We start from the raw sequence: 27,707 nt of genomic DNA, 5'->3' as shown, positions 1-27,707 counted from the left end.
ATTTCTCCGATCTGGTGCCTTTCATTTGTGCCTGTGCTTGGCATTAAGCAGCTACTATATTCTGTCTCGTATCCAGAAGGACGGCTGCTTTAAGCTGATGCTACAGGAACTTTAAAATAAAACATAGCATACGCTGAGGATGACTAATATGTTCCCTGATCCTGGCTTATACACACCATATTGGAAAAGTTGCTTTATCTTGTGTCTGCCATTTAGAAAATGTGACTCCCCGCCCATTCTGCTCGGGACATGGGGACATGGAGATGTGGCACTGAAGCACTGTCCTCAAAAAGCCTCTGTGGAGCAGCTCTGCGAGGGGCAGGGTGATTTTCCCATCATGCTAATGGCGAGCCTCCTTAATCACACCTAGGAAGGAGTCCTGGTTAACCCAGCTGAGGGAAATGGAGGCTTCTTATGGGGATTTGAGGCAATAAAACCCAACACTGATTTGGTCCCATGGCCCTGCATGCAACAGAAGGACAACAGCAGTGCACTCACTGCTGCCTTCTTGCCAACCCCTGGGCTCCCTCCCTGAATCACTTTGCCATAACCATTACAGGTTGAGGGCAGGTGACAGGGAAGGCTTCTCCTTTCAGGGTTGGCCCTCAGTGCTCATCACTCATTGCCAACACACACCTAAACCCGAGCTGTGCATGCAGTCTGGGTGAGAGGTGAGCAGTCCTGAGCCAACAAGCAGCTTTCTTCTCACAAAGCACCGCTTTACTCCTCTGGTTAGATGGTTTGATCATCCGTTAATGAATATTTTAAAATAAAAGCAAACTTCAACAGGTAACAGCAGAGAGAAAACCACAACCACTGACTAATTAAAGCCTTTTTCTAGCACACAAAAACCGAGACCACCCAATGGCAAGAGAAGAACTGATGAATCCTGCTCAGGATTCTGCAACACACAGGAAGGATGATCTTGAAGTATGAAACTAATTGCATCCTACAGACATGCTACTCATTAACTGATTTTTCGTTTTTGAAAAGATAAACAATAATATTAGACCAGTGCTGAATTACTGAATAACACTCCGCATTACCTGGACCTAAGAATAAAGATATACATCAAATTTAGACCTTGCATCCATTCTGGTTTGAGCTACTTCAGTTGGGCGGGTTTAAAATCACATGAATACAATGGTTCTTTGCTCCCCCATCTAAAACCCAAGGAAGGAGCTCCCCAGTTTCTCATCACAAGACAACAACCATCAGGAGGTTCATTTTCAGGAGAAGGCTATGGAAGGATGCAGAAGACATCTCTGCCACATCAGAAACAGCTGCAGGATGCATTTGTGCTCTTCAGCTGTCTTCACTCAACCACCTGCTCACAGATGAGATCAAGGAGGCTCTTAATTGAAGACAACTCAGAAAAGAACATGAATGCAGTCCGAAGTATCTGCTGATCTCGAGGGCTGGGTTTGCAAGGTGGCTGCTGAAGGAAATCTGGAATCCAGCTATACCTGGCCTCCACACGGCACCTCCACTGACTTGCCATCACTGTAACCAACAACTCCCATACAATCGGTAAAAAAAGAGAAATAAAATTGACACTTACCCTCCTTCAAAGATCTTGATCCTGACTGGCTCCCCTCTTTTGGTTACAACAGCCTCTTCTTCTGGTTTTCCTCTTTTATCCTCTTCCTTCTCAGCTCTAGTTATATCTTTTCGACCTTCATTAGAAAGGAGCGAAGGCAAATGAACCTATCTCCCCAAAAGAGCAAAACAATCATTGATTACATACAACATCACTCTACAGACTCCACAGACCAAATACTGCAGGTTGAAACAGCAGCCCACGACACAGGCTGCTTGTGACAGGACAATATCTCAAGAAATACGGTTTCTGCTTCTGGATCTTGAGCCCTGCAGGTTGGGTTATGTTTACAATGAACTCTTGGAAGTACTTAGATGTATTTAGTTCTCAGCATTTGGATGCATGGTGGCTCAGGGCTATCTAGGAAGGTGTTGGGGTGAATCTGAGCATGTGGCACGACCATGGGTCTCTGTCCCCAAATCCACTGCTCTGTCCTTGGATCATCCTCTCCCTTAATATGAATAAAGATCTTGAGAGCAGACCTCACTAGAATTCATATATTTAACCTCAACCCCTGGATCTCCCCCTCGCACACACACACTCACACAGTTTTGGATTTGGGCCATCTAAGCTGGATGTAAATCACTCGACAGTCGGAGCTTGTGGGTGATTTCCTCTCACCAAACTGCTGCCGAGGGCGCCGTGCACAGAAAGCCACAAAACCAATGGGAGAAAACAACCCTTGACCTCCCCACATGTTCCCAGGGTGATTTGCCTTTCTCACTGCTACCCCTGGCCACCCTTTGTTCATAGCCAGGTCTGAGCCATGTGCTGACATCTCATCTCGCACGTGTAATGTTATCTGTTAAGGTATATGGACTGAAATGTTAGAGCTGCCTCCCTGCCTCTGCCCAATGCAAGTGGAGCTCTCACACCTGGAACGGAATCTTGGGAAGTTTCCCTGTTAAAACCTAACATTACACATAATGGGTCTCCAAAGCTTTGAATAATGGGTCTCTAAAGTTTTGAGAGAGGGAAGCAGGCTGCCTTTTACCCGGGTTACATTTTACATAAATGCAAAAACATCTTTGAAGTACAACTGAATCACCCACATTCTCACTTCATTTATTATTGAAAAAGAGTGAGGGTTTGAGAGACATAGGGTCAGGAGAGGAATTTCTGCCTGTAGAAGTTTAAATCCGAGCTGGTCACCTTTGATTCTATGGCCACTGGAGACAGTGGCAGCTCTCAGGGTGGTTAATCACTTATCTCAAGGGAACAAAGCACTCACCAGGTGCCTCTTTGTCTCCCTTGGATAGAGAGAAGCCACAGAGCTCAGAAAGAGACCTGAAAAGTTGCGTGGGTCCTGGGGCTCCTCTTTGCCCTGGGCCAGCTCACACAGATGATCCCAACTCCACACCATCAGCCCCATGCATGCTTCCAAGATGCCTCCACCAACCTCCCCTGATGTTCCTGGGCACCACGCGGCTTATCCACCCAGGACAGAACGGGGCCAGGCACCATTACAACAATTTAACAGCACAGATGGAACTCTATGATTCTATGGGGATGTGCTCTGTGCTCGGGGCCAACCAGTGGCACCTCTGAAAACTTAACATGGAGCACTACGACTTCACCTCCTGATGGGAGCTACACGTCCACAACAACGCTAGTGAAAGCCTTCCCAGTTCAGTTCCTTGAGGAATACAAAACAATTGACTTTCTAGATGTAGCATGAGGTTTATTTATTGCAACTTTTGAAAGCACAAAACATAGACAGATGAAAGGCACCGTGGAGAGCCAAAATCATACAGTCACTACTACCCCCTGTTACAATCTCATTTAATTTACAAACTGTGCAAGCACGATACAGTGTAATTAACCATCCCTACATGCACACTGCAGCCTACAGTCACTTCAGAATTGATCTGCTCAGTAAATCCCACTGGCAATTTAGAAATCAAGCCAAGAACGTAGACAGTATACACAGTACTACTGCTCGCTGGTAGCTTGCTGCATGCATAATTGTACAAAATATTAGAGCTTTTTTACATTTTCTGTTGTGTTGACTGACAGCTCATAGTTCCATAAGGAAGAAAAGACTTAAGGAAAGTAGCTGGAGTTAACTGAAGGTTGAACTCTCAACCTTTGATTGATGCCACTGCTACGCAGCTCCGGGTAATCGCGTCTTCCTGAGTAACCAGCAGCTTCTTAATCTGTGCCAGTCATAAGCATCATAGAGACTAAACTGGGGATTTCACTCCCACTGATCATCTAATTAAAAACACTTCTTGACTTGGCATGAGGTCAATTTATCCCCATTGAAATTAACGTAATTCCTGCAAAACCCACTCCTTCCAGCAGCAGGTATTAATGTTAAAGTTAGGCTACGTCGTTTTCTAGGTGGATTTTGCAGGACAAGCCCTTGCTTTTGCAAACTGCACTGTGAGAACTGCAACTTTTGTAGGGTTTTGTCTAAAAGGTTTGTCAGCCTTTGAGTAAATGCATGCAGTGAAATAGGTGTTCTGATGGGTGAGGGCTGAGCCGCTCCCGTGTAGAGCTGAACTTTTAACTTTGGGATATGAGGGTCTGTCGTATTTCTGAAACACAAGGCTTTGTGTTCATTTTAGCACCACGCCAAAGAGCAAAGTTCAAAGGAGCACAGGCACTTCTATTAGAGAATGAAATCAAGGATGGTACAACACCCTCCAGATAAAATCCACCGAAAAAAGAGCATAAATATCAAGCATTAGTGCGGTTATTGCACTGCACAGGTAATTATCTGCCCCCAGGCTCCAAGAAAATCTGCCTTTTGGATTTCTGCAGAATGATGGAAATGCTGAATAGAAATAAAGATTTATTGAATCACAGCGACTCTACTGTGCATTTTAAGACATATTTATAAGCAGCAGCTGCAGCAGCGATTACGATAAATTTAATATTCAGAGTTCATTTCATGATTCAGAAATAAAATGAATAATCCATCAATATAAATTGACTTGAGATGAATATCAAATTGCAAAGTCTTTCGAGCAATTCTGTTTGCTAATCTACATGAACATGACCTGGATTAAAGGGATCTGTATGGTTCAGCATTAACTGAGAGAGAAAAAAATCTGGCCTCAATGCGAGATACAAAAGTCCAGGCAGCAGAAGCATCTTAAAGACTTCTGCACCCATGTGGCCAATGGCTTTGGCGAGCTCTGCCTGCACGAAGCCACTGACCTTGCTCCTCTTAATTCCAAAGACGATGTATAAAATATCCTTAGGTATCCAGAAAAGCAGGCAGACAGCTAAGGATGTTAACTAAACGGGCTAAAAGACATGGGTGTTTTCACAGGGCTCCATGTCTAACCTACTGAGGCACTTTTATAAATGTCACTGCATGCCCATACACTTGTTTGGGAGCCTAAATACACTTCGCAAATCTCCCTTTAATATTTTTAAATACTTTTAAGCATGCCTCTCCATGTTCATTAACGTGAGATCAGTAGATGCACAACCAGACAGAATCCCATTTCCCCAAGGTAATCCTTTTTCATTTATAACATGCAAAATGTAGGGAATTATAACAGCATTTAATAAAAAAAAAGTTAGTAAAGCTATTTGAAATATCGAGACAGAAAATGCAAATCAAGTCTAATCCTTTGTGCTCAAGCAGTGGCGGTTCGTGGTGCGGTGGTGATTCCTACATGCTCTTTTGATTACAAGGCAAGTAGAAACTGGAGGACAGAAATACGGCACATTGCTTTGGAGCAGGCTTGCCTTTTATTTATTATCATTTTGGGGGGGATTCTAGTGGGTGTTAGCTTCGTCACTCTATAAGTTTCACTGAGAACTTACCAAACTGAGAAAAGGATGAACAAATTCCTATTAAACTAACAGTAGCAATTCCCCATCCCTCGTCCCCCTCTTCCCATGTATCCAAATAGATGAGGAGAAATATATAGGATTGCATTACCTCTGTCATTTTGGGCTTCCTGGAGCTGGACGGGACAAGCCTGCCTGCCTCTGGCCGTGGAGCAGTAGCCATGGTGTAGGTTTCCCTGCTCACCTTCTGCTTGGACCTCAGGAGGGACAGGGCAGCTTTAGTGGATATACCCGGAAGGTTGGGGTTATACAAGCTAATACACCAGCTGGCATACACTGAAGACCGCCGGTCAACTTGCTGGATGTGATTTGGCTTTATGTAGTTTAAATAGCACCAACTGACATTAGTGGTTGTGTGGAGACTGGGAAACTGAAGTACCTTCTTCATATCCGTACCTTCTCGAGACTTCATTGCACTTGAAGGGACCTCGGACAGAGGTGCAGGGCTTGGAGGGCTTGGTGGAGGCTGCTCCACCGGCTCTTTGGAGTCTTCTTTCTTCACGCTTTGTAAAGGTGCCTTGACAAGGGGCTGCTTGCCAGCTGGCTGCTGATACTCCTCCAGCGCCTCAAAGCTTGGAGAACCGGACCGGGACACGGCTTGTTGCAAAGTACTCGGGGTTTCCTTCAGCTCCGACTGCTCTAAGGACAAACTAGGCGGTGTTTCAACCTCAACCCTGCCTTGGCTTTCGGTAAGAAAGTGAGCTTTATCCTGCTTTTTCCCCTCCTCTATTGCACTGGGTGGCTTCACCACTTCTAACTTCCCCTCTGCTTCTGACACCTCCTCCTCTTTCACTCTTTTCTGCTGCTGCGTTTCCATCGTCAGCTCCAAACTGCCCGCTGGAGAGAGCATCCTCTTGCTTCCACCAACGGTGGACGGGCCTCCCTCCAGGCCAAGGACGGTGTCTGCTGGGGAGGTGAGCGGGATGCAGCCCTTTCGCTCCGGCAGGGGTAAAGGCACCCTCAGGTACGGGCTCTGGAAAATCCTTTGCTCCTCTGTGATCATCTGTGCTAGATCAAACCCAAGGCCGTGCACATCAGCACTGCAGACCAGAGTGCCCTTGGGTTGGCAATCATCGAATTTGGGGAGAACGATAGAAGAGGAACTGCACTGGGATTGAGTGACCAGGATCTGGGAAAGCGTGGTGTACATAGCGCTCCCGTAGGACGGCATGTTGGTCTGAATGCGGACGGGGACCACGAGGGACACCACAGGGTCCGACCGCGTGGGAACGACGAGCTGAGCTGTGGACACGGGCACCGAAGGACTTGTCGTGCGGGTCAGGGGGTACAACCGAGTGTCCGAGCTGTATTCTGTGCACGGGGAAAGGCTGGAGGTCCCTGCTGCTGGGAATAAACTGGATTTGAGCTGTGGTAAATGTCCCCCAGCTTCTGGCAGCTGGAGAGCAAACTGAGACTGAAGAGGCAGGAAAAAGGCAGAGGAGATTGGCGAGGAGCTGGGGTAGTGCACTGGCAGGAAGGAGGGGTGCTGCCTGAAGGGCACCTCGGTGGGATGCGGTATCAGCGGCGGAGCAAGGTGCAGCGGGCCCGGGTGCAGCAGCGTCTGCTGGAGGGGCAGTGGAGGGGTCTGGAAGATGGAAGGGGGAAGCTGGGGCACGGTGAGCTGCGCAGAGAGCAGGTCGGACATGGTGTGTGCAGCAAAGAGCTCTGCAGGCTGCCCTGGCTGGGGCAGGAGGGGCTGGTAGGGGAATATGGAAACTTGTGGGGAGAGGTACTGCTTTTCGTGCAGCGTTAGCTGGGGGATGGGATGGAAGACCTGTAGGGCTTCTGTGTAGGGCTGGGTATATGCAGGCTGGGGGCTGTCTTTTGGCTGGCTCTTATCGCTTGGGTAGGTACCGTGAGAGGGCAAAGGGGATGAAGATGGCGGCTGATGGGGCAAACTTGTTGAGGGAGATTTGCTCGAGGAAGGAATTGGGTCTTCTGCCTCTGGTCGGCCTGCTGGGGCTGGGTCTGGCTCATGCTCCGGATGCCTGGTGAGGGATGCCTGCCTCACAAGAAAGCATTTCCTCCTCTCCTGGGGAGCCGAGGAGGTGGAGGGGCCGGGAGTGGAGGCAGGTGTGGAGGACAAGCTCCCATAGTCAAAGGACTTGCTGCGGGTCTCCGACATCTGGGAAACATGGGACACATTGGGTGTCTGCTCAGAGGCAGATCTCCGCATCTCCCTGGAATGGTGGTGGTGGTGGCTTGGGACCATCAACATGTGGGAGCCAACACCTGGAGGCTTGGAGTGGGATTCAGGAGGCTGGCTGCTGGGCTCCGTCTTGCTGTGATCTTCTCTATCAAATGACACAGAATGGCTGGAGCCATGGGATACACTGCTCTCCTGGCTCGGGCTTCTGGTGAGAGAGACCGACTCGAAGCTGGACTCTCCAGAGGATTGAGCCATTTCTGCCAGTCGCAGCCTCTTCTTTTTTGGTGGGAGTTTCTCTGCAGGGAGCTGAGAAAGCGTTTGGCTTCTCTGTGGCCATTGAAACTCCTCTGTTTTTTCTGGCTCTTTCGGAGGAGGCTCTGGCTCCGTTTCTGGTCTGTCAGGCTCCTCCGTGACCAGAATCTCTGGGACCTGGATGTTGGGCTGTCGCACCAGCTTGGGCTGCAGGGAGTGATGTGGTCGGCTGTGCTGCGCAGTTGGCTGAGATGGGAACTGTGGTGTGGGCTTTTCTTCGCCCTCCAAGCCGCTCACCTGCTCGATGGAGTCGGACTTCTCAAAGGAGCTCGTGTGCTGGATGACAGAGATCTCCTTTGAGGTTGTCCTTCTCTCTTTGCCTTCCGTGCTTGAAACCAGTTTGGTGTTCCTGGAATGGAAGCTGGCACTGACATCAGAAGGTGTGGATTTCCCCGGGTCTGCTGGTGACTTCATGGATTCACGGGTTAGGTTTAAAGCGATGTCAGATGATGCCGGGTTTGCAAACTGAGCCCCTGGCCCAGTGCTGGAGGAGGGAGTATCCGACAGCTCAAAAGCTGGAGGGTCCTCATCATCACCCAGGCTCTTCTCTTTTCGCCGTTTTCGGAGCGGGGTAAGCTCCAAAGTGCTCCCTAGCTTGTAATGCATCACTTGGGGCCATGTGTCAGGATCCATGACATTTTTCTCAGTCTCTGAAGAGGTATGGGAAATGGAAGAACGTGGCTTTGAGAGCTGCAGTTCTGAACAGTAGTATTTCTTATGGGCTTCATAATTATCCCTTTTCTTATACCGAGCACCACATACATTACATTCATACATGAACCCTTTAACTTTCGTCCCCTTCCGTGATTTTTTGGTAAGATCGCTTTCCTTGGTTTCAGGCTCCTCGGGAGGTTTGGAAACAGTTTCTTTGCCCGCAGAGCTAACCTCCTCCGTGACATATTCTACTCCCAAAGGTAGCTCAATAGCTGGTTGTCGTTTTAGCATTCGAGGATGGGAAGAAAATGCTTGACTGCGGCTTAAGACTTCGGGCTCCATGATGTGATCATCAAACGAATAGCTACCTCTGAAGGTGTGTGGGGAGCTTATAGTGCATGCAGCAGAAGGCATTGAGTGGCTTCTTAGGAGAGGCACTGTCTCTGTGGCACTGTGGGATTGCTGAAGTGACAACAATGATTGTTCGGGCTTCATTTTTTCACCATGGGATGTCAACGCTTTTGAGGCATCCAACTGGCTACCGGAACCGGACTTGATATCAAACTGAAATGGTTCCCTATAAGCAGCAGACTTTGGAGATTCAATGCTGCTCCGTCTAGATAAAGAGCTTCTTCTAGGCTTAACACTATCTATTTCACTGGTATCTACAACAGCTTCATTAATTGTAATTAGCTTAGTGATGTGTTCAATAACCTGTGTTCTAGGCACAGATAATGGTACCATACTGGGTTTCTCTTCAGTCGAGAGATGCGGAAACCCCTGCGTTGTGTTTGTAGACAACATTGCAGTCCTTTGCCCAATTCTACCACATTTCCCAAAAATAATTTCTGCATAAGATTTTGCATTAGTATTTGGGGGGCTGATCTGCTGCTCTGCACTTTCTGACCTGGAGAAGTAGCCCGACTCAGTACTTCCTTTACTCCCCGGGCTCAGGAAAGCTTGTTCATCTATGACCTTCTTCCGTTCGCTTAAGCGGAGTGCAAGCTTCTGCTTTATCGTGTGGGTATCTTCTGATTTATGGCTCAGAGCTTGGTCAGATGGCGGCTCTGCAAACTGGCTGCTGTCCTCGAGCGACTGAGACATACTGGAATGGGACAGGGAACAGCGGTCATGGCTGGAGCCTTGGCTCCCGGCGCTCAGCAGGCTGCTGGACAGCAGGGTGTGCTTCTGCCTGGGGGAGAGCTCTGCAGGGTGACCCGACATCGCTCCCGTCTCCTCCTCCGAATCTGTGCTTTCCCCTTCTGTTGGCTCCTCAAAGTCCTCCCCACCAATCCTCTCCATTTCCAAGCTCGACGGATACATCTCTGCTCCTATCCCTGAGGCCAGCCCAGCTTTTATTCGATGAGCATGAGATTTCCTATGTTTATACAAATTGCTCTTAGTCTTAAAAGAAAAGCCACATGGAATGCAAGGGTACGGCCTCTCACCTGTGTGTGACCTGATATGTTTCTGGAGCACACTTGGCTTCGCACAAGGCCTGCTGCAGTACTGGCAAATGTATTTGCCTGGCTTCTGAGGTTTCTTTTCCTTCTTGTGCACTTCCTCAGCTTGTTTTAAGGGAACCTGTGAAGGGCGAGGGATGTAGACCTTTTGAACGGACGGCATGTCCTCTCCAGGAATGATCGGTGAATGGGAAGGTAAGAGCTGGCCGTGGTGTGCGTGAAGCCCGGGCGATGGAAAGGAGCCAGAGGGACCTGGTCTTACGGGATCAACTAGCTGCCATGTGGGCCCTTCAAGGACGTGCTCGGGTTTCCCAGGAGACATGAATGCTGGTGACAGTGCGTGCTGCTGAAGCTGCGAGACGTGGGGAGGGTGTTCGAAAGAGGAAGGCTTAGGTTGCTTCTGATGTCCAGTCTTCTCCTGAGATTCCTCTCTTGGAATCGGCAAAGAGCCAGAAAAGTGCTGCTGCGATATGAGATCTCGGAGAGGGGTTCCTTGCGAAGAAGCAGAGCTGCCCTGATACGTAGCTGCAGATGAAATACTGGCTTGGAAAGCCTCTCCTTTGGGAAGCCTCTTTCTTGGACTTTCCTCAGCCTTTTTTGTGCTCTTCTGGCTTTGTTCAGGATCCATGACCTTAAAAGGGTCTTTGAATGCTATTTCGGGAAGGTTTTGGCAGGCTTCATTTACGAATAATAAAGGTCTCTTCTGCAGATTCCCTGTTTTGCCTGCATTTGCTACGAAGCTGGAGTCGCCAGGAGATGGTTGTTGATTTAAGATTTTACTAAAGTGTCACTAGTTGCTATTTGACTCAAAAAAAAAAATGTTTCAAGGTCAATAAAGTTCACATTGGTAACACATGACAAACTACTTCAAAGAGAGAAAACTTTCCAAAACTTTTAGTCCAAATATTTTCCTTGTGAACTTGGTTAAGGCTTTAAACCTTGCCATTTTATTTCAGTTGACAGTGGCAAGCCTTCAAAGTCAAGATGCAACCCACAATGTGTCTCTTGTTTGTTATGCAAACCTTTGAAAACTTGAGACTTTAGTGCTCATCTCATAATGATCTTTTTTTCCTGTGCAAGGAAAATAATGCTGAACGGTGTACGTCCCCCTGTGTCTTCCTTCTGTTCCACTTCTGAGTTCAAAAGCCTTGGAAAAGCATTTCCAACATTTCTGCAATTACATCCAAGAGAAAAACACACAGAAAATAATTACTTCAGCATTTGTATTTAAGTAATTAAACAGTGCTACTTTTACAGAGAACAACCGTAAATATTTCGCAAGAAGAAATTCAAATAACTGATTGGATGTCCACAATTTATGAGACATCACTTGTAACGATAACCTAAACATAAATCGTACTAAGTCAAACCTCAGGGACTTAAGCTCAGTGTAATGTACACATAAGCTGGCACCGCAGCTGTAACCAAATACAGTAACTTGAAACACACTCAGATCTGAAAAATGTATTTAAAATGGCTTCGAACGTGGATTCCTCCCAATCTCCTGCAAACATTTATAGTTTTACAGTTTTCTGTAATTGCACTTCCCTTCCAAACAGACTACACAGTAAAACTGACTGTATACAAAGCACTGCCTAATGCAGCACATACATTCACTGATGAATAAAAAGCAAATCCTTCTGCATGAAATCCGCCCCTAAGCTTGCAGTAATCTTCTGTGTCACTTACAACAATAGCAGGCAAAGAGAAAGGACGTGCACTCTTTTACTGAAATTTTGTTGCTTTAATTTCCTGCCTTTTGCTGCCAAGCAATGATGCAAGTCCAGCTCTATACTATGCACATATTTCATACGGGCAGGATGTTGAAATTGCTTGTCTATAAACGTGAACCCTCCTTACAGTGGGAAGCTCTACGAAACCTACCATGCTTGTCATCAAATACAGCTACTAATGAGGCACTTGGAGAGGAAATACTCTGATTGCACTGAAAGAAGACAGCATCACCAAGAGATGGAATAGAAAGTGGGAGGAGCATTCCCAAGGATAGGGCTTTTTAAGTGAAGCAAACTGATACGTATGATTTATGATGAGATAGAAAAGAAAGTATCTTCCTTATGAAAGTATTCTCTGCTTTGCTACAACAGAATGGCATTGGTTTAATGGGAACTTACTCAAAGCCCTGCTGCTTTCCTCCTGCCCCATACAGGGGGAGAATGCAGGATGGGGCTGAAGAGTAAACCACATAAAACAGGGAGGCACAGGGGACTGCACTCCATGTGCCTGAGAATTTAGCTGCCCAATAGCCCAGCCTTATCCAGAGCAGCAGCAACACAGAGCCAGCAGAAGAGGTCCATTGTGTTCTATGCAAAATCCTCTATTTATCTGATCCTACAACCCTGTGGATGCTCCGCGTTCCATGAGAAAGAACAGATGTGGGTTGTAAGGTAATTTAATTTAGCTGCGTCTAAAAATATGGTAGCATCCACCATTGGAGGGGGTCAGGGCCAGGCTGGATAGGGTCCTGGGCAGCCTGGGCTGGTATTAAAGTGGGGAGGTTGGTGGCCCTGCCTGTGGCAGGGAGGCTGGAGATTCGTGGTCCTTGAGATCCCTTCCAACCCGGGCCATTCTGTGATTCTGTGATCCAACTGACCAGATTTTACAGGATTGGTTAAAAACTGCCTATTCTTTGGATGCAATTGATCCATCTAACCTTAGATGGGTTCAAGTCATAAAATTCCCCTATCCTCTCTCACCATCACTGGGAGGTGCGGGTGCCAATGAGGGACCCCATGGGGTCAATGCATCCCACTGTCCTGATTTGTTATCTCTTATTAACAGGAGCAGTGGCTTACTCGTTCTGCTCTGACATCCACATTTGAGGTACATGCACAGAAAACTCACTGCTATCTTAATGCTTTACTTTCCTTTTTCTGATCTCCTCCAGCAAGAACTTTGCTTCTTCCCAGCCTTGCACTTGCCCTGACTCGCTAGGAAAGGTGCCTCATGTTTATGTGCTCGTTACTACAAGGCATAATTAATTACATTTTGAAATCCCTTTCTGAGAGTGCTGGCTCCTCCATGCTGACCAAGTGTGGTCTGGGCTACACTTAGAGTGCTGTATTTACAGCACAGGACTTACTCAAGATCAAAGGCATCTGGGAAGCTGATTTATCACATCCATTTTTGCCCAAGATTGTGTTCTTTGCCCCACTCGTGACGCACGGAGCACGTTAACGTGGTAGAAGAGGATTTAAGATGAGACTTTTTCAGCAAGCACAAAGTGAATGCTGCCTCCCACATTTAAGAATTGTCAACAAAAGAAAGCCTGGAAAACATGTTAATACTGTTTTCTCCTCTAGACTCTATATCCACTCCTAAGTGCAAAACAATTGGGCCTGTAAGGAAGCTTTCTGAGATGATTCAGTATCTTCCCAACTGTTCAGACCGTCTTCTGAAGAACACATGGGCTGCAGCTGATTTAGTCAGGAACTCTGCACAAAAGTTAGCATTTAAAGAACTGGTCAAGGAACGAGCACACCTGCTGCCTACAGCAGTGAGTACGACCATTCCGGGGCAATTCAGGCTACTTTCTACATATTTTTTCCATTATTGGAAATGGCCCTTGGAATGGGAATGGCAAAAGATAATTCTCCTGGCTGGATACCGTTTCACTGGATTGATACCCCTCCAAGGAAAATTCAACAGTGCGGAATAAAGCAGCAGAAAAACACAAAGTCCACTGACGCTAAAAACTGTGGGAGTGTTTCTCTCCTATGAGCTTGGTGACATGGTGGGACAAGGGAATGAAAGCTTCCGAAGGGCTGAGCCTGGATGCCCAACCCTGCTGTGCCCGGCTGGATAAAACCTGAGATAGCTAAGGAGGAGCACTCCGTAGACAAAAAAGCCTATCCTCATTTTTCTTCATTTTCTTCAGTTTCTCTTTTCTTTCTCTCAGCCAAAATCTGCCTTCAGAAACTCCAGCCTCTTTATTTTCATAGACTCATAGAATCACCAAGGTTAGAAAAGACCTCTAAGAGCATCAAATCCAACCATCTACCTACCACCAATATTTCCCCACTAAACCATGTCCCTTATCATCACGCTTTCCCCATTCTCCCATTTTTTTTTCTCAGAAAAGGCGTATCTTTTGCTTTTACTTTCATCTCCGCCTCCACATGACCTGGGAAGTCTCTTTTCTCTGTCATGTGCTATGCCTCTACACTTTTTGCTTATCACTGTTGACTTTCATTTAGCTTATGCTCTGCATTGCCTTCTCTGTAGATCAGCACAGTGAGGCAATGCACGGCAGTGGCACAATGTCAGCAAATCCTTAAGGAAAAAGTCACATGGATTTTATGGGATGTGGTTTTCAGCTGCTAATATTGCACGTCTGGGGCCAAATCCAAAGTACAGGCATTAAAATGGAGGATTCCATCTATTATATCTATTCAAGCATCATTTCTCAGGGTTTTACTTGAAGTGCAATGGACTGAACATGAAGAGAAACGCCTGTTTCATTTGTAAGATAGAAACAAAGGCTTCTAACTTGATGAAGGAAATAAATGAGAAAACTCCTTCTCATTTGAATGGGACCAGAGTTTCACCCTAACGCCAGAGATAAAATGCTTAGGAATGCTATTTTAAACAGACTTGTTGGTATTTTGAATTATTTTATTATGGCTGCAATGGATTTCTGTGAAGATGCACAGGAACACAGACTCTCCAAATCCTGAACTTCACCTAAGCCCTCCTAAAGGACCTGAGGAAGAGCCAACCAGCCAGTGCCAAGCGTTGACCCCATATGTGGGACCATCACTGTTCATATCCCCTGGAAGAAGCTCTTTGCCATTGGATTTGGGATGGAAGCTCCCAGAAGTTGGCGGACAGTGGCACCCAGGTGGGAATGTCACGAAGAAGACATCTGAAGGAATCCTTCATCTACCCTGCGGTTGGCCTCCAGGACCCAATCCTTCTAAGTAAGATGTGGAAAACTGCAGTGCTTGGCTTTCTGCTGCTTGCCTGTTGCTTCCAGCAAGCTAAAACATCTCATTACAGTGGTTCCTTAAAAACCCTCCTGGTGGCAAAACTCTGCTGTTTGCAATACCGCAGCAGATGGAAGGGTTTTCTTTGCTGTTTGGACCTGTGTAAGACAGATTGAGATCCAGCAGGCTTAGCGGGAAGCTATTCCAACAGAAACCCTGCCTTTCCGTACCATTCCAACCACAACAGACAGCATTTTCTTCCACACATAGAATTTTAGACTGTTTTTAAGAAGGTGAGAGTAGCTACTGTGCTACTGGAAAATCTGCCTGGTCACTCTCCGTGATAACTTTTAAACCATTTGGCCCACTTCCATCAAATTTAAAGTCTATCATAGCTGACATATGTTAAGTATATTTGGATTCTTCCAAGTTTTGTGAAAATGAATGAACTAAGCAAAACACAAGCTCCTATTTCTGCTCTGCAGAAAGGTACAGCTCCCTTCTTACTTACATTTAGCATTTTCCCATTTTTAAACTACAGATTCATCAATCTGCAGAGACAAAGCTGAGTGAAACCAGATCCCTTTTGTCAGTAGCTCATGGTGTTCCTAGGTGCTTACAAAGCTCTGCAAGGCAATGTCTTATCAAATCAGATAGGGCTATGGGCAAAGCACAGAGCATTCTGCTGCCTGAAGATCATGATCGTCACAATGAGATCCCAGCTGCAGATTTGAATGACAGCACAGATGCTCCCTTAGACTTTCAAAGTGATTTATGGCCAAAAGAAGTTCACAGTGTAGATAGTGGGCAGCACTGGTAGATCATTACCTCTTGTATATATGCTCAATAATATAAAATGCTGATGCAGCATTGGCAGGACTTGCCAGGCAAAAAAACTGCTGTTTAGCAAAGAAAAAGCAAAGTAAGGCAGACAAAGAGCAGAACAACAACTGTTTCCAGGCTGAGCCCACTCCAAAGGGCAATGCACACATCCAGAGCAACTCACTAGGAAAAAGCAGAGGATACTTACAGTGGCCTTGATAGCCTGTAATTTTGATGGTGTCTCTCCCTCGTCTGCCCAAGATTTAATTCAGTCTGTAAAAGAAAGAGCACGATGGAATCATAATGCTTGCATATTAAAATGCCATCTCAGCAGTGAGCACACAGGGTTACATCCGTGCCCTGATGGAGAGAATTGCTTGGTAACCAAAACAGTACACAAACGGAGTCCCAACAGCTGGAGAAGCCCTTGCTGACTGCACTCACCTCCTGCAGCAACTTCACCCTGATGGTGATGTGCACACTGCTGGAACACACTGCTATGGGTTCTCCTCCTCTGTGGACACATCGGCAAGCACACATTTAGGCCACCTCCACTCCATTCAACCATTCAGTTCCTCCATACTTACCTTCCACTGAGCTTTTAATATGAATGCACTGATCTGCACAGGGCCAGGCTTAGGCAAAGCAAGATCCCAAGTGAAGATGCACTCTGAAAAACAACCCTGAGCACAGAATCACAGAATCATAGAATTGCTCAGGTTGGAAAGGACCTTAAAAATCATCAAGTCCAACTACAACCCAACCATACTATCCTAACTCAAACAACTCTCCACTAAATCATCTTCGCATACATTGCACGCAGAGAAAAAGAAAACTCCTTCACAGACATGAGCACTGTAATTCCGTGGAAGAACACAGGGTTCCTCCAAGGCAATGGCCCATCACCAAATCCCATGCTCAATGGCACTGTGCAACCCACTCTGCAGCAGGAGGGCTCAGACCCACAGTAACAGCAAAGGCATGAGCAGAACTAACCAGAGCTCTTCCTTGCCTGTGTGGTCACACCTCCTCTGAAACACAGAACAGAAGACAGCAGCCAATTTTGGTTACCGTTCCCAAAGTTTTAAATGGGCTTCACTCTTGCCACAACCCCCAACCTGCCTTCAGTTGCTGCCACGTTGACTTTTAATGGTGCTGTGTCCAGCTCTGGATTGTGACTTCCTTATCCCTCCAAGCCCTGTACCACAGACCCTGTATTCAAAGCCCCACAGTCCCATTCTCTTCCTCCTCAAAAATGGCCCCCACAAGGGGCCATGCAAATATCTAGATGAGAGTAAGTCTGGACAACTAAACACCTTAGGCAAGCAGCCTCCTCTCACCTGAGAAATGTCCTCAAGCACAGCCATGAGAGAAAGGTCATTTTTTCAGAGCTCAATTTTGCTCTCCTGTTTTGCCATCTCAACTCCCAGAAGCTCAGAAGGAGCAGTGGATGGGTGGCACGGCTGTGTCTGAACACAACTCTGTCTCCTCCCAAATCCCAGGTCCAAAGTGGAAACAAGTTTGGAGAAGTGTTGTAAGCTCCACTGAAGACCTGCAGCCACCACAAACCACGGTGCAATAAGCCCTCATTTTTCTGGGAGAGGGCTGAAATTTCTCCTCCCCTAGGGCTTTGCATCCTAAAACCCAACCACGGCTCAGAGCACAACTCAAACCACTCATAGAGCATCAGTATCTGCATGGAACAGAAGAGAAGAGAGCAAGACCAGGACCCTGCTTCCACCTTTGGAGTCATGCTTTATGGCTGAAGAGCCACCAGATGAACAGACCCAATGCTGAGCTCCATGCACCAAGAGGAAAATCACACATATTTCTTGCTAATACCCAGGACTGATGAAGGGGCTGCACCCAGCAATCAGCGACTTCCACAAGCCACAGTTTATCCAGATGTGAGTCCCAGTGACATGTTCAGTGACACGTACCACAGCAGACAAAGGAAACACTAACAGAAGAAAGGGGACATGCTCCCTAGATGCAATCGAAGCACAGCAGATGCTGTGTATAAGCACTGCTGCAGAAAGGCACGTCCAGCAAGGATTAATGCAAACAGCTCTGTAAAAAGCCAATGTGCTCCTCAGGGACAACACGAGGGTGTCCATAAGCATACATCCCCCACGTGGTGAGCTCCATCCTCAGCCCCCTCTCCTCTCACCTCACCTCCAGCTCGTTGCTGGATTTCCCACCTTACCCTGACCCCGCTGCATGCAGCAGCAGCTTCACATTTACAGCTACAACCTCTGGATGAATGCGCCTGCTTCTCAAACCAATTCCACACATACAACATCTGCTGAGCTGCTTTGGGCTCGCCAAGGGCAGACAGCAATCCAGGGCTCAACTCATGTGACTTGGGCTCAATTCCCACTTCAGTTACATGTTTCCTGTGTGAAACTGGGCAAGTCATACATCTACGACCCGCATTAGTCCCCACTTCTAAAATGGGGATACTTCCCTATTTTGCAGATGTGATGTGAGTCATCCATGAGTGTCCGTGAGGCCCTTGGATACTACGGGAAGGGAGAGACCTGCAGAGATAAAGTATCCCATAACTCGAAACAGACGGGGAGACCTCCAGGAGACTTTCTCTGCTCATTAAAAACTCAAGGACTGAATGCTGCATCGGTTCACTTTTGTTTCTAACACACGTGGCTTCAGCAGTTTCCCTTCTCACCAACCTGGGCAGAAGTGGGCACCTGCACCAGCAGGAAAACAACTGTGTGCTTTGCTCCCAAACATGCACAAATGATGACTTTCATAGCTTAAAACAGGTTTTCTTTTTCCACGAAAGCATCCAAATCGAAAGAGAGTTAATTAATGCAGCTAGTGAGCACCACTGCTGGAAAATGGGCAGCATGGAGAGAGGCTTTCTGCCCCACAAACCCAGGTCAGAAAAACACCATCTGAGAGCTCCCTTCCTCCTGGTCCCACAGATGCAGAAGACAAGACAGGGTTGTGCTACTCCAGAGCACACAGCTCTGCCCCACACACCGCTGACTGACCTCTGAGTAGAGCGGTGGGCAGCCCAAGGCTGCTCCATCTCACCACAAACACATGCTTGGGAGCAGGATCTGCAGTAATCTCACTTCCATCATTAAGGACAGCTGGGATTTGAAGTTGGGTTCCGGCAGACAGGAAGGTAATGCCAACACACCACTCTTATATCCCAGAAGAGGATTTTTTTTTTTTGCATTCGTAATGTACCTAATCCTGTTTTCTCGCAGACGAAACTCAAGAAAATGGAGTTCTTTCCCAATTTTTAAGATGACCCTTAAGAGCCATACAGCACTGGTGACTATGAAGTGGGATTACGTGCATCATCATCACGTCCCTCCCGAGGATTGTAAGTCTCTGCTTCTTTCACTTCTCATGCACTCACTGGTGCAAAGAAGCCATTAGTGAACTAATATTTTGAAACTGCTGCTGTGTAATGATTCTTTCAAAATTCATCCGAATTCAATGCTCCAGACCTGCCAAACCCTGAATGGGAAGCCAGCTATTGGTGAGAGGGTGGTTCTTTCCAAAGGTAATGTGACTTGCATGCAGCTAAAGCAGTAATTGCCTTTCCCCAGTAATACCTTCCCCCTGCTGAGACTTAGGGTTAAACCCATGCATTGAGAAACCTTCCAAAACGTTTCTACATAGTTTCAAACCACAGGAGTGGGGAAAAGAAAAAAAAAAGAAAAAAAGAAAGAAAGAAAAAAAAAAAGGAGAACTACAGTTCAGATGGAGTTTACGATTTCTGCTCAATCTCATAATTGCAGGGTGAATCAGTGGGGAATGAGGTCTGAGTCAATCCCGCAGCCCCTGGTCTCCTGGCCAGCAAGCTTTGTGGAGATCAGCTGAAAATGGTTTCCCTTGACCCTCCCCTGACTTATCGATGAACTGCCTCTCCTTCCTGCCATGGATGCACAGAGCCATGGCTCAGCAGTCTTGCTGCCCACTCACTTCTCCATTTGTGCTAAATTCAACCAACCAACTGATGGATAACAGAACTGTAAAAGCAAAACCCAGGTACACTGTGTGCCCCATGTAATTTCAGCAGGTGAGAAGTGAAACGGTGCTTCAAAGCAAAGGTTGCCCTTCTGCAAGACTGCATGCAGAACCGGGACACCTCCATGGAGAAATGTGCTCCCATGCCACTGGTACTTGGGGTCAAAAGATTGATCCTGGCTTCATCTGTTTATGGTTATAATTGCAGCCTCAGAGCCACTACAGTCAGATAGAGCCCAGGTCACAAAGCTGTTACTTTGCATGCGTAGGAGACCGGGCTTATTTTGCTCATCACTGCACACATCTTGTAAAGTCCCATGCAAATACACCCCTCCCAGAGCCTGGCACTGCAGGCAGAGCACACTGTCTGCATCCGCAGTATGCAGCAGTGATTTTAGCAGTCAGTGCACAAAAATGGACCCTATAGCAATGACCAAAATGAAAACAAGCTCATCCCAACACTGTTCATTTCACCCTGCAGTGATGCATTGGGAGTCCCAGTTCCCGGCTCCTGGCTGCCCACCTGGGAGGACTGGGTTTATCCCACCAGCAAGGAACTGTAGCTGTGTGTAATTATAAGATTAATTCCCACTGCAGAATATTCCTCAGTGTTCTACGTGCACAGATTTTAGCCACTCAAGGTTTGGACCCCACGCCAGACTACATCATTCCTGTATGGTTCTGCTTCATAAGGGTCCAAGTCTGTTGCAAAGGTTGCAAGTCTGCTCTTTTCAGACTGGAAAAAGTCATAAACTGGACTACAGGGATGTCTGACCAAGCATAGGCCATGGCCCATCCTTTCCACGGGGAACTCATCCTGCAGCCAGGTGCAGGGTTTGCCCCAAGGAAGTCCTTGCAGGACACAGATGGGGCAGTGATGTCGCCTCCAGGTTTGCAGGACTGAACAAAACCTAATGAGGAGTTTAAAGACAGCACAAACAATGCAAGGCAACTTCTAACATTCACATTTCATCTCTGCTCCTGGATAATTTTACTCCTCAAGCTATTCTGCAAACTGCTCTTTGTCTCATTAACAATAAAACAGAAGCAATTAAGCAAAACGCAATAAAACCTCAGCAAAATCAAATTCAAGCAGCCTCCAAAATCACTGGATAACCTCACCAAAACGACAAAGTGATTTTTCAAGTTGACTCTGCAAAACGCTTCCAGTTTGCTTTGAATACACAAGCAAGGGGAAGAAATGCTACAAAAAAACCTCTGTATGCAAACACACCTCTCCCTGCAAGTGGGAGCTGCATTGCTGCCTATCCCTGTGCAGAACTGCTCTACTCCAAGGCCACGGTAAGGCCCCCTTTCTTTGCACAGAGCTGACTGTGCAAAATGGAGATGCAAAGCATCCGCTCCAGAATGCATTTGCATCTCTGTGTGCACAGACCTCAAAGAGGGTAACAACGCGCAGCTCGAGCAAGTTGACAGAAGAACAACTGCTGAGGTTTCGCTGGTTTGGGTTCACTGTTCTTTCAGTGCTCCACATACATACACCCTTTTTTTAGTGCCCTTTTTGCCACTGACCTATTTATTTCTTCTTTTTTCCCACCAGTTATATATGGTTACACACAGGAGTTTCAATTTCCTGCCCCTTGGAGGTCTGCAGAGCTGAGTGCTCTTCTTCCAGCTGTGTGTCCATGGGACAGCAGAACCAAGCCCTGCAGATCTTAGAATCATAGAATCGTCATAGAACTACAAAATCATAGAATCATAGAATCATAAATATTAGTGGAAAAGTCTTCAAAGATCATCAAGTCCAACCATCAACCCACTGATGCGCCATGCCAGCTGCAAGGCTGCCATGTTCCCGCTTGGCTTCGGCTCGCATGTACACATTGACTTTGTTTAATATATATGTTTTTTCCTTTTAATGTTTTCTCATTTACACTTAAAATCATTAAATATCTCTGCGTTTTTGTCATTTCCTTTTCTGGGAAAACAAAGTAAATTCACAGGGCTTTAGCGAACTCTTGGAACACACGCAGGGCTGCATCCTTCCACAGTTTAATGCCAGCCTCTGGTAAAGGTGAGAGGCATTTGAAAGGCAGCCAGGAAAATCTGGAGTATCACATCTGACATGCACAATGTCGAAATAAGCCAAAAGCATGCAGGCCACAATCTGCAGAGCTCCTCGCAGGGACAGGCGAAGGCTCTGCTCACTGCAGCGTTCAGCAAAACCAACGCACGCTCAGCAGAAAGCTCCCACCAAAAAAAAAAACCATGAGAAGATTGAAAAGTTTCACCCTCTCAGCTTGCTGATTTATTTTTTCCCCTCTACGTACAGAAGAGAGGGATCAGGCTGGTAAAGCACTGATAAAGTACTGCTGCCATGGAGTTTGCCATTGCTTTGGCTTTAAGAGTGCTGTGCTGATAGAGGATCAATGCTGAGCTGCTCGTTGCTGGCTCAGTCCTTTGCTAAGCCATTGCCCAGGGAGCTGCAAGCAGGAGGGAAATGGAAAGAGCATAGATGGGATACGGAGAAGTCCTGAAAATGCCCAGGCACAAAGAAAGCAGCCCAATGAACTTCTGCCCAATAAAATGCAATATCATAGAATCATAGAATGGCCTGGGTTGAAAAGGACCACAATGATCATCTAGTTTCAACCCTCCTGCTATGTGCAGGGTTGCTAAACACTAGATAATATCACGGCATGCAGGAAGGGATCCTATCTTTAACTCCAACCTACATCTCTGTATTAAAAAAAAAAGAACTTACCTAAAAAAAATAAAAATAGAAAAATCCTACCAAAAATACAGTAAAATTGAGCAAATTAGAGCAAACATATCTCATCCCTCGGATGCTCAAAGCCTTGGAGTAGTCTCGGGGTAATAAAACTGACCTGCACCTCTGTCCCCAGGGGAGTGAGATGTCCTCCAGCAATGGCTTTGAGAGATGGGAGCTGGTCCCTGTCCTGTCCAGCCATGTGCTGGGCCGGGTCATCCTGCAGCACAGAGCCCTGCACCATGTCCCAGCGAGGGGACACAGCCAGCAGTGGGCCACCCGCCCTGGATGCTTGGCTCCAGAGATGGGATTGGGTTACAGCCCTGTGCAAACCACGCACTGAGCAGAGCCAAAGGATTTCATTTTTACACGGCAGGCTCCTGCCGTCACTTTTGTAACTCCAGGAGGAGCTCCATTGACACAGACCCATCTCTCGCATTACCCAGAGGGAGAGCTACCTCCAGCTACCCAGGATGAGTTCCTTGGTCTGCAGCTTCCTCGCATCTGGAGGAAAGCAGTTTCCTCCTCCTCCCTCAGAAAGGAAGCTCCTTTTTCTGCCTTCAGGTCCTCCCGAGGTCTCAGTTGTTTCAGCAGGACTGGAAAGAGTTAGGACTTTGCTGGGAGACCCACGGGGAAACCCAAGAGCCCATCCTGGCTGCCCTACCCAACAGCGTCACCCCAGGTTGCGTGGCTGATGACCATATGTCATTGAAATCTGATTGAAATCTAAGGACTCATCATTACAGATCCCATAAACCCTTCTGAGCAACCACAGCCTGAAATTCCCACAGCCTGTTGACAGGAGGTTTTCTTGCCCAACTGCCTTCTCTCTGCTCGGAGGGTTCCAGCCCTGGAAGCAACGCATTGAGTTAACCAGCATCCTAAGTGATGTAATTAGGATAGAACGATAATACAGATATCCACATGCATTATTACTTCTCAGAGTAAGGATGATGCAAAAGCAGGATGCAGAGAATCACTGCTTCCGTCCACAGACCCCAGAAAAATCAGGAAAGAGCTCTGTGTGCTCACATGTCGATGTACATCAGTGATTCCACACTGCACACTGCGAGGACGCATCACCATTGCCAGACCCTGGTGCTCTTCACACCCAGGCAGGGAGGTTTGGGGGAATGTCACCTTCTGAGCTCTCTCTCTCTTGGGAAAGGCCAAGCCAAGTGACACAAAGGAGGAATCATTTTAAATCAAGATATAAATTTGTTTAACGGGAAAGAATGAAAAAAAGATGACTGAGTTTGGAGGGAATGCAGGTAGCTCTGTAGGAAGAAAAAAATCAAGTCTGGACACTGTTTGCTTCCCTCCTTGTCATCACAGAACGACCCTGTATGCACATACAAAAATATACCTTGTGCAAATGAAATGAGCCAGTACTTAATGAGAAACAGAATGGCTTTGGGTAAATTTCCAGGTGATTGACCTCCTATTAACAGATGCTTCTTGTGGATGAATGCAAACATTTAGGTAGGGACCCCATTGGCACTGCATCCACCTATTCCTGTTTTTTCCTCATCAACCTGTTTCTCAGGAACCCGCAGCACCAGCCCACCCTGCAGGAAAACAAACAGAGCAGGGCTTCCCACATCTCCTTTACACCACAGAGCCTCCATTCTTTTAGATCATCTTAGAACAAAACATCAATCAAAAATTCCCAAAAACTCCCACCAAGGATGCAGCTGGACCAAATATTTACTCTGCACCACAGCTTCCAATGGACTCCCAATGGGCTCCCAATGGGCTGCTGTGGCTGGGGTGGACTGGGCAGGGGAAGCTGCTCCATGTCTGAGATACAGTGTGCATCCTTGGCTTTAAAAGTCAATTTGTAATGAAAAAATGTGTCAAATTTTTAAGAAAATTGATTGAAGTTTTAGGGGGAAAAAAAAGAAAAAAAAAAAAGCCTGGCTGTCTGAGTAAACCTTGGCATCTATGAGAAGCAAGGAATTTTTTGGTGAATTTTATTAGTATTTAATTGGCCACTGAAACTGATGAAAGCAGTTGCAGATGGAACTGGTGGGTTGAAAGGAGATGCTGAGAGTCTCCATTTCTGGGGAAGTTTCATAGCTTACTCCAAGTCACAGAACCATAGAATGGCCTGGGTTGGAAAGGACCCTCAAGATCATCCAGGTGCAATGACTCCGTGCTGTGGGTTGGTTGCCCCCCAGCAGGTCAGGCTGCCCAGGGCCCCATCCAACCTGGCTTTGAAAGCCTCCAAGGATGGAGTATCTACATTTTTATGAGCAACTTGTTCCAAAAAAGTTGTAGATGCTCCATACCTGGAGGAGTTCAAAAGGGAATTTGTGCACACCTTTCCTACAGAACATGGATATCCTGCTCTCACATCCAGAGCCTGCAGAAATTACCCACAGCACATCAGAGCCATAAGCAAAATGACATCTTAATGCAGATCAGGAGAATGAGAATGCTTCAGTGACACCAAGTTCCACTTTCTAATCCTAATAGACCTTATGGAATTTGCTTCTAATAGCTAATTAATTGAGAATCAGCCAATTGCGTGCACATTTATTATCGTGTTTCTACTGAAATAAAGTGTGGCTTCTGTTTAATTAGAAATGAGCTCACACTGGTGGCCACAGATACCTTTAAAGCACCTTTTAGCACTTTTCAGCTGAGCTCTGAGTTGGAATGGCATTAAGGAAATGCTATGGAGGTCAAAAATTTACTGGTTTCGACGCATATAAATATTTTTCAAAGCTTGGTTTCACATCCCTACCGAAGAAGGTCGATATATCCATGTGCACAGACAGGAAATCTGAGATGATGTTCCTTCTGCTTAGTACAGGGCTCAAGAGAAACCTCACAGGCTTCAAAATGTTTGTTTGATGATGTTTGTAAAAGAATTGTCTTTGGCAAAAAATAAAGGATAAGGATTTTCATTAACACTTCCACCCTGATGTCGTTTGGTTATTTTTTTGTTGTTGTTGTTTGGTTTGTATTGTGTCGGTTTGTTTTTTTTTTTAATAAAGCAGGTCACCTTTTTCTGAGAAATTAAAGCAACAGCTCTTAAATACACAGAGATTCTAGATCCAAGAATTACCTCAGCTACTAATCCAAAAACCTTCTGCCTTGTAAAGCCTCAGGAGAAAGAATTCCTCAAAAACTGTAAGATGAAATCTCCTACAGGTTAAGCTGCTCAGAGATCACAAAAAGCCCTCATTATTTTAGCGTCAGCAAGAAATTCTCTGTCAAAGATCACAGCAGGCTCCACCTCTAAACTTTAGATCGAGTGGCCGCTTAAAACAAATAAAAATAAAAATAAAAGCAAGGTTCATGATGGTTGGCAAAACGGATATCCAGCAACATCCTTCTTTCCTCCTGGATGTGCCACAGCATCATGAGAAATAGCAAGAGAAGTTTGTGGCAGTGCTGATATCCTGGTGTTTGTCAGACACTTCGGTCAGACCCAGTCAGCCTCACACCAGGGTTGCAGTGGGTTCTCCTGGTGCAAGAAGAGCAGCAGGAACGTCTTGCAAAATTTCACCTACAAAGCATAGTGCTGAGCCTCTAAGCAGCAGCTTTTTGGATAGAGGGCTGCTGAAAAATAGCCACGGTTACCTCCAACTCTACCTAAAGGTAGTTTAAATTACGTATGGCAAGTTATTTTTGCTGGGTCCGTGTATTAAAACTGCCCCATTCTGAAGCACCAAGCGTTGTAATGGGACCTCTGTCTCAATGTGCCATGCAATGTTTGTTGACCAGGCAAGTCTGGAATTGCCTCCAGCTTTTCCAGGAAAGGATTTTTGATTTTGTTTTGGTTTTAAAAGAGGAAGAAGAAGAAGAAACAGCGCATTATTGAAGGGCCAGCATCCCTGCTTTATGACTAGCATTAGTGGGCAGGAAAGAATAGCTACATGCCTTGATCTTCGTCTGCTGATGGGGGTCTGTTTTATGGCTACTATCTCTGCAAGCTTTAGGCAGCAGGCTACAGAGGCTGGCTTTGTCTGAGCAGGTCAGTTATAGCAGTGCAGGCATAAAACCTGGGGGACAGGTTCAGAAAAAGGGGACGGGTGAGGTTTCTGTTTGCCCCCGAACAGATGGCTCCAGTCACATCTCATTAGGGAGATCTCTTGTTAACGTAGCCTACAGCGAGGTCGGGGCTGGAGGAAGAGTTCACAGCTTTAAATACAGCAAGTGACATCGTCAGAAAGATCCGGTCAAACCATCAGCCACTGCAGCCCCAGTGCAGGTCAACAGCACTGCAACGTTTGCAAGAGTGAGTCAAGAGAGGACAAGAGCTCAGGGTTCACCCAGCACCTTGCTGTTGGCCATGGGCCACCCAGGAGCCTCACTCCTCTGCTCTCCGGCTGCAGCTCTCATCAAGAACCTCAGTGCACACCTCCAGACACAGCCCCACAGCCCACCTCCCTCAGCCTTCCGTCATTGGAGAGGTGCCCCAAGCAACTCATTGGCCATCTGGGTAGAAGCCCTTCTGGGGAACCTGAAACGTTGACTTTGGCTTTGTGCCTTGCAAGATCTGCCTTTTCCAGTTTTCTGCCTTCATTCACGTGCAACAGGACCGTGTGGGAGGAGATACAGAAAGACATGGACCTGCTCTTGTTATGGAGAGGATGCTTGGGTAGATGAGTGCTATGACTGCACTGTTGGGTAGATGAGTGCTATGACTGCACTGTTGGGTAGATGAGTGCTATGACTGCACTGTTGACAAGAGAGAAGCATACTTTCTTTCTTCCTTTTCCTAAAAGTCACTTTGGAAGATATCGTTCCTTCCTACAGCAAAAGTAAAGTGGTGTTCTTAGAACCAAACCTGAAGGTTAAGAAGAGGACTTCAGGGAAAAAAGAAAACAAAACATCATCCAAGAAGGAGGGAGTTCTATGAGTTCAAGCCTGGATACAAAAGTGTTAAATTAAAAATACACTAACTGCATGATAATTCCACAAGAGCTTGTTTGTCTTCACAGTTAGGCTCTGAACAGCTCACAAAGCAAACACTGTGACCAGCAGAGGCTATGTGGGCTATCAGTGATGAACTGGTGTGCAGTAAGTGCAGAGTTTGTTTTGGGAATTCCTATTCTTAGTTCTAGACAAAACAGGAGAAAACATAAATGCTACTACAGAGAGACCATTTCAGGAAAACGACTGCATCACATCTGAGGTCTTTGATTTCTTTGGAATGGGTGTTCCCAGGAAGATTACAAATTTGGTTTTCAAAAGGTGATGCCAT

General features: G+C 46.5%; 1 protein-coding gene across 3 annotated transcripts in view; it reads right to left on the bottom strand.

Annotated features, from left to right (window-relative positions):
- Window positions 1–586: 586 nt before the first annotated feature.
- Window positions 587–27,707, bottom strand: part of HIVEP3 (HIVEP zinc finger 3) — a 47,765-nt gene continuing 20,644 nt past the window's right edge. For 2 of the 3 annotated variants that reach the window (XM_010723276.3, XM_010723277.3), the window contains 3 exons: window positions 15,962–16,026; window positions 5,502–11,159; window positions 587–1,707 (listed from right to left, as the gene is read on the bottom strand). In XM_010723276.3, the coding sequence (XP_010721578.1) occupies window positions 1,558–1,707; window positions 5,502–10,616 (5,265 nt within the window). In that variant the 5' untranslated portion in view covers window positions 10,617–11,159; window positions 15,962–16,026 and the 3' untranslated portion in view covers window positions 587–1,557. The remainder of the gene's footprint in view (window positions 1,708–5,501; window positions 11,160–15,961; window positions 16,027–27,707) is intronic. The other variant, XM_031556787.1, reaches the window with a different exon arrangement.

The sequence above is a fragment of the Meleagris gallopavo genome, chromosome 25 (assembly GCF_000146605.3).
Source record: "Meleagris gallopavo isolate NT-WF06-2002-E0010 breed Aviagen turkey brand Nicholas breeding stock chromosome 25, Turkey_5.1, whole genome shotgun sequence".
Taxonomy (NCBI): Eukaryota; Metazoa; Chordata; class Aves; order Galliformes; family Phasianidae; genus Meleagris; species Meleagris gallopavo.
This window is presented reverse-complemented; position numbering and strand designations above follow the sequence as displayed.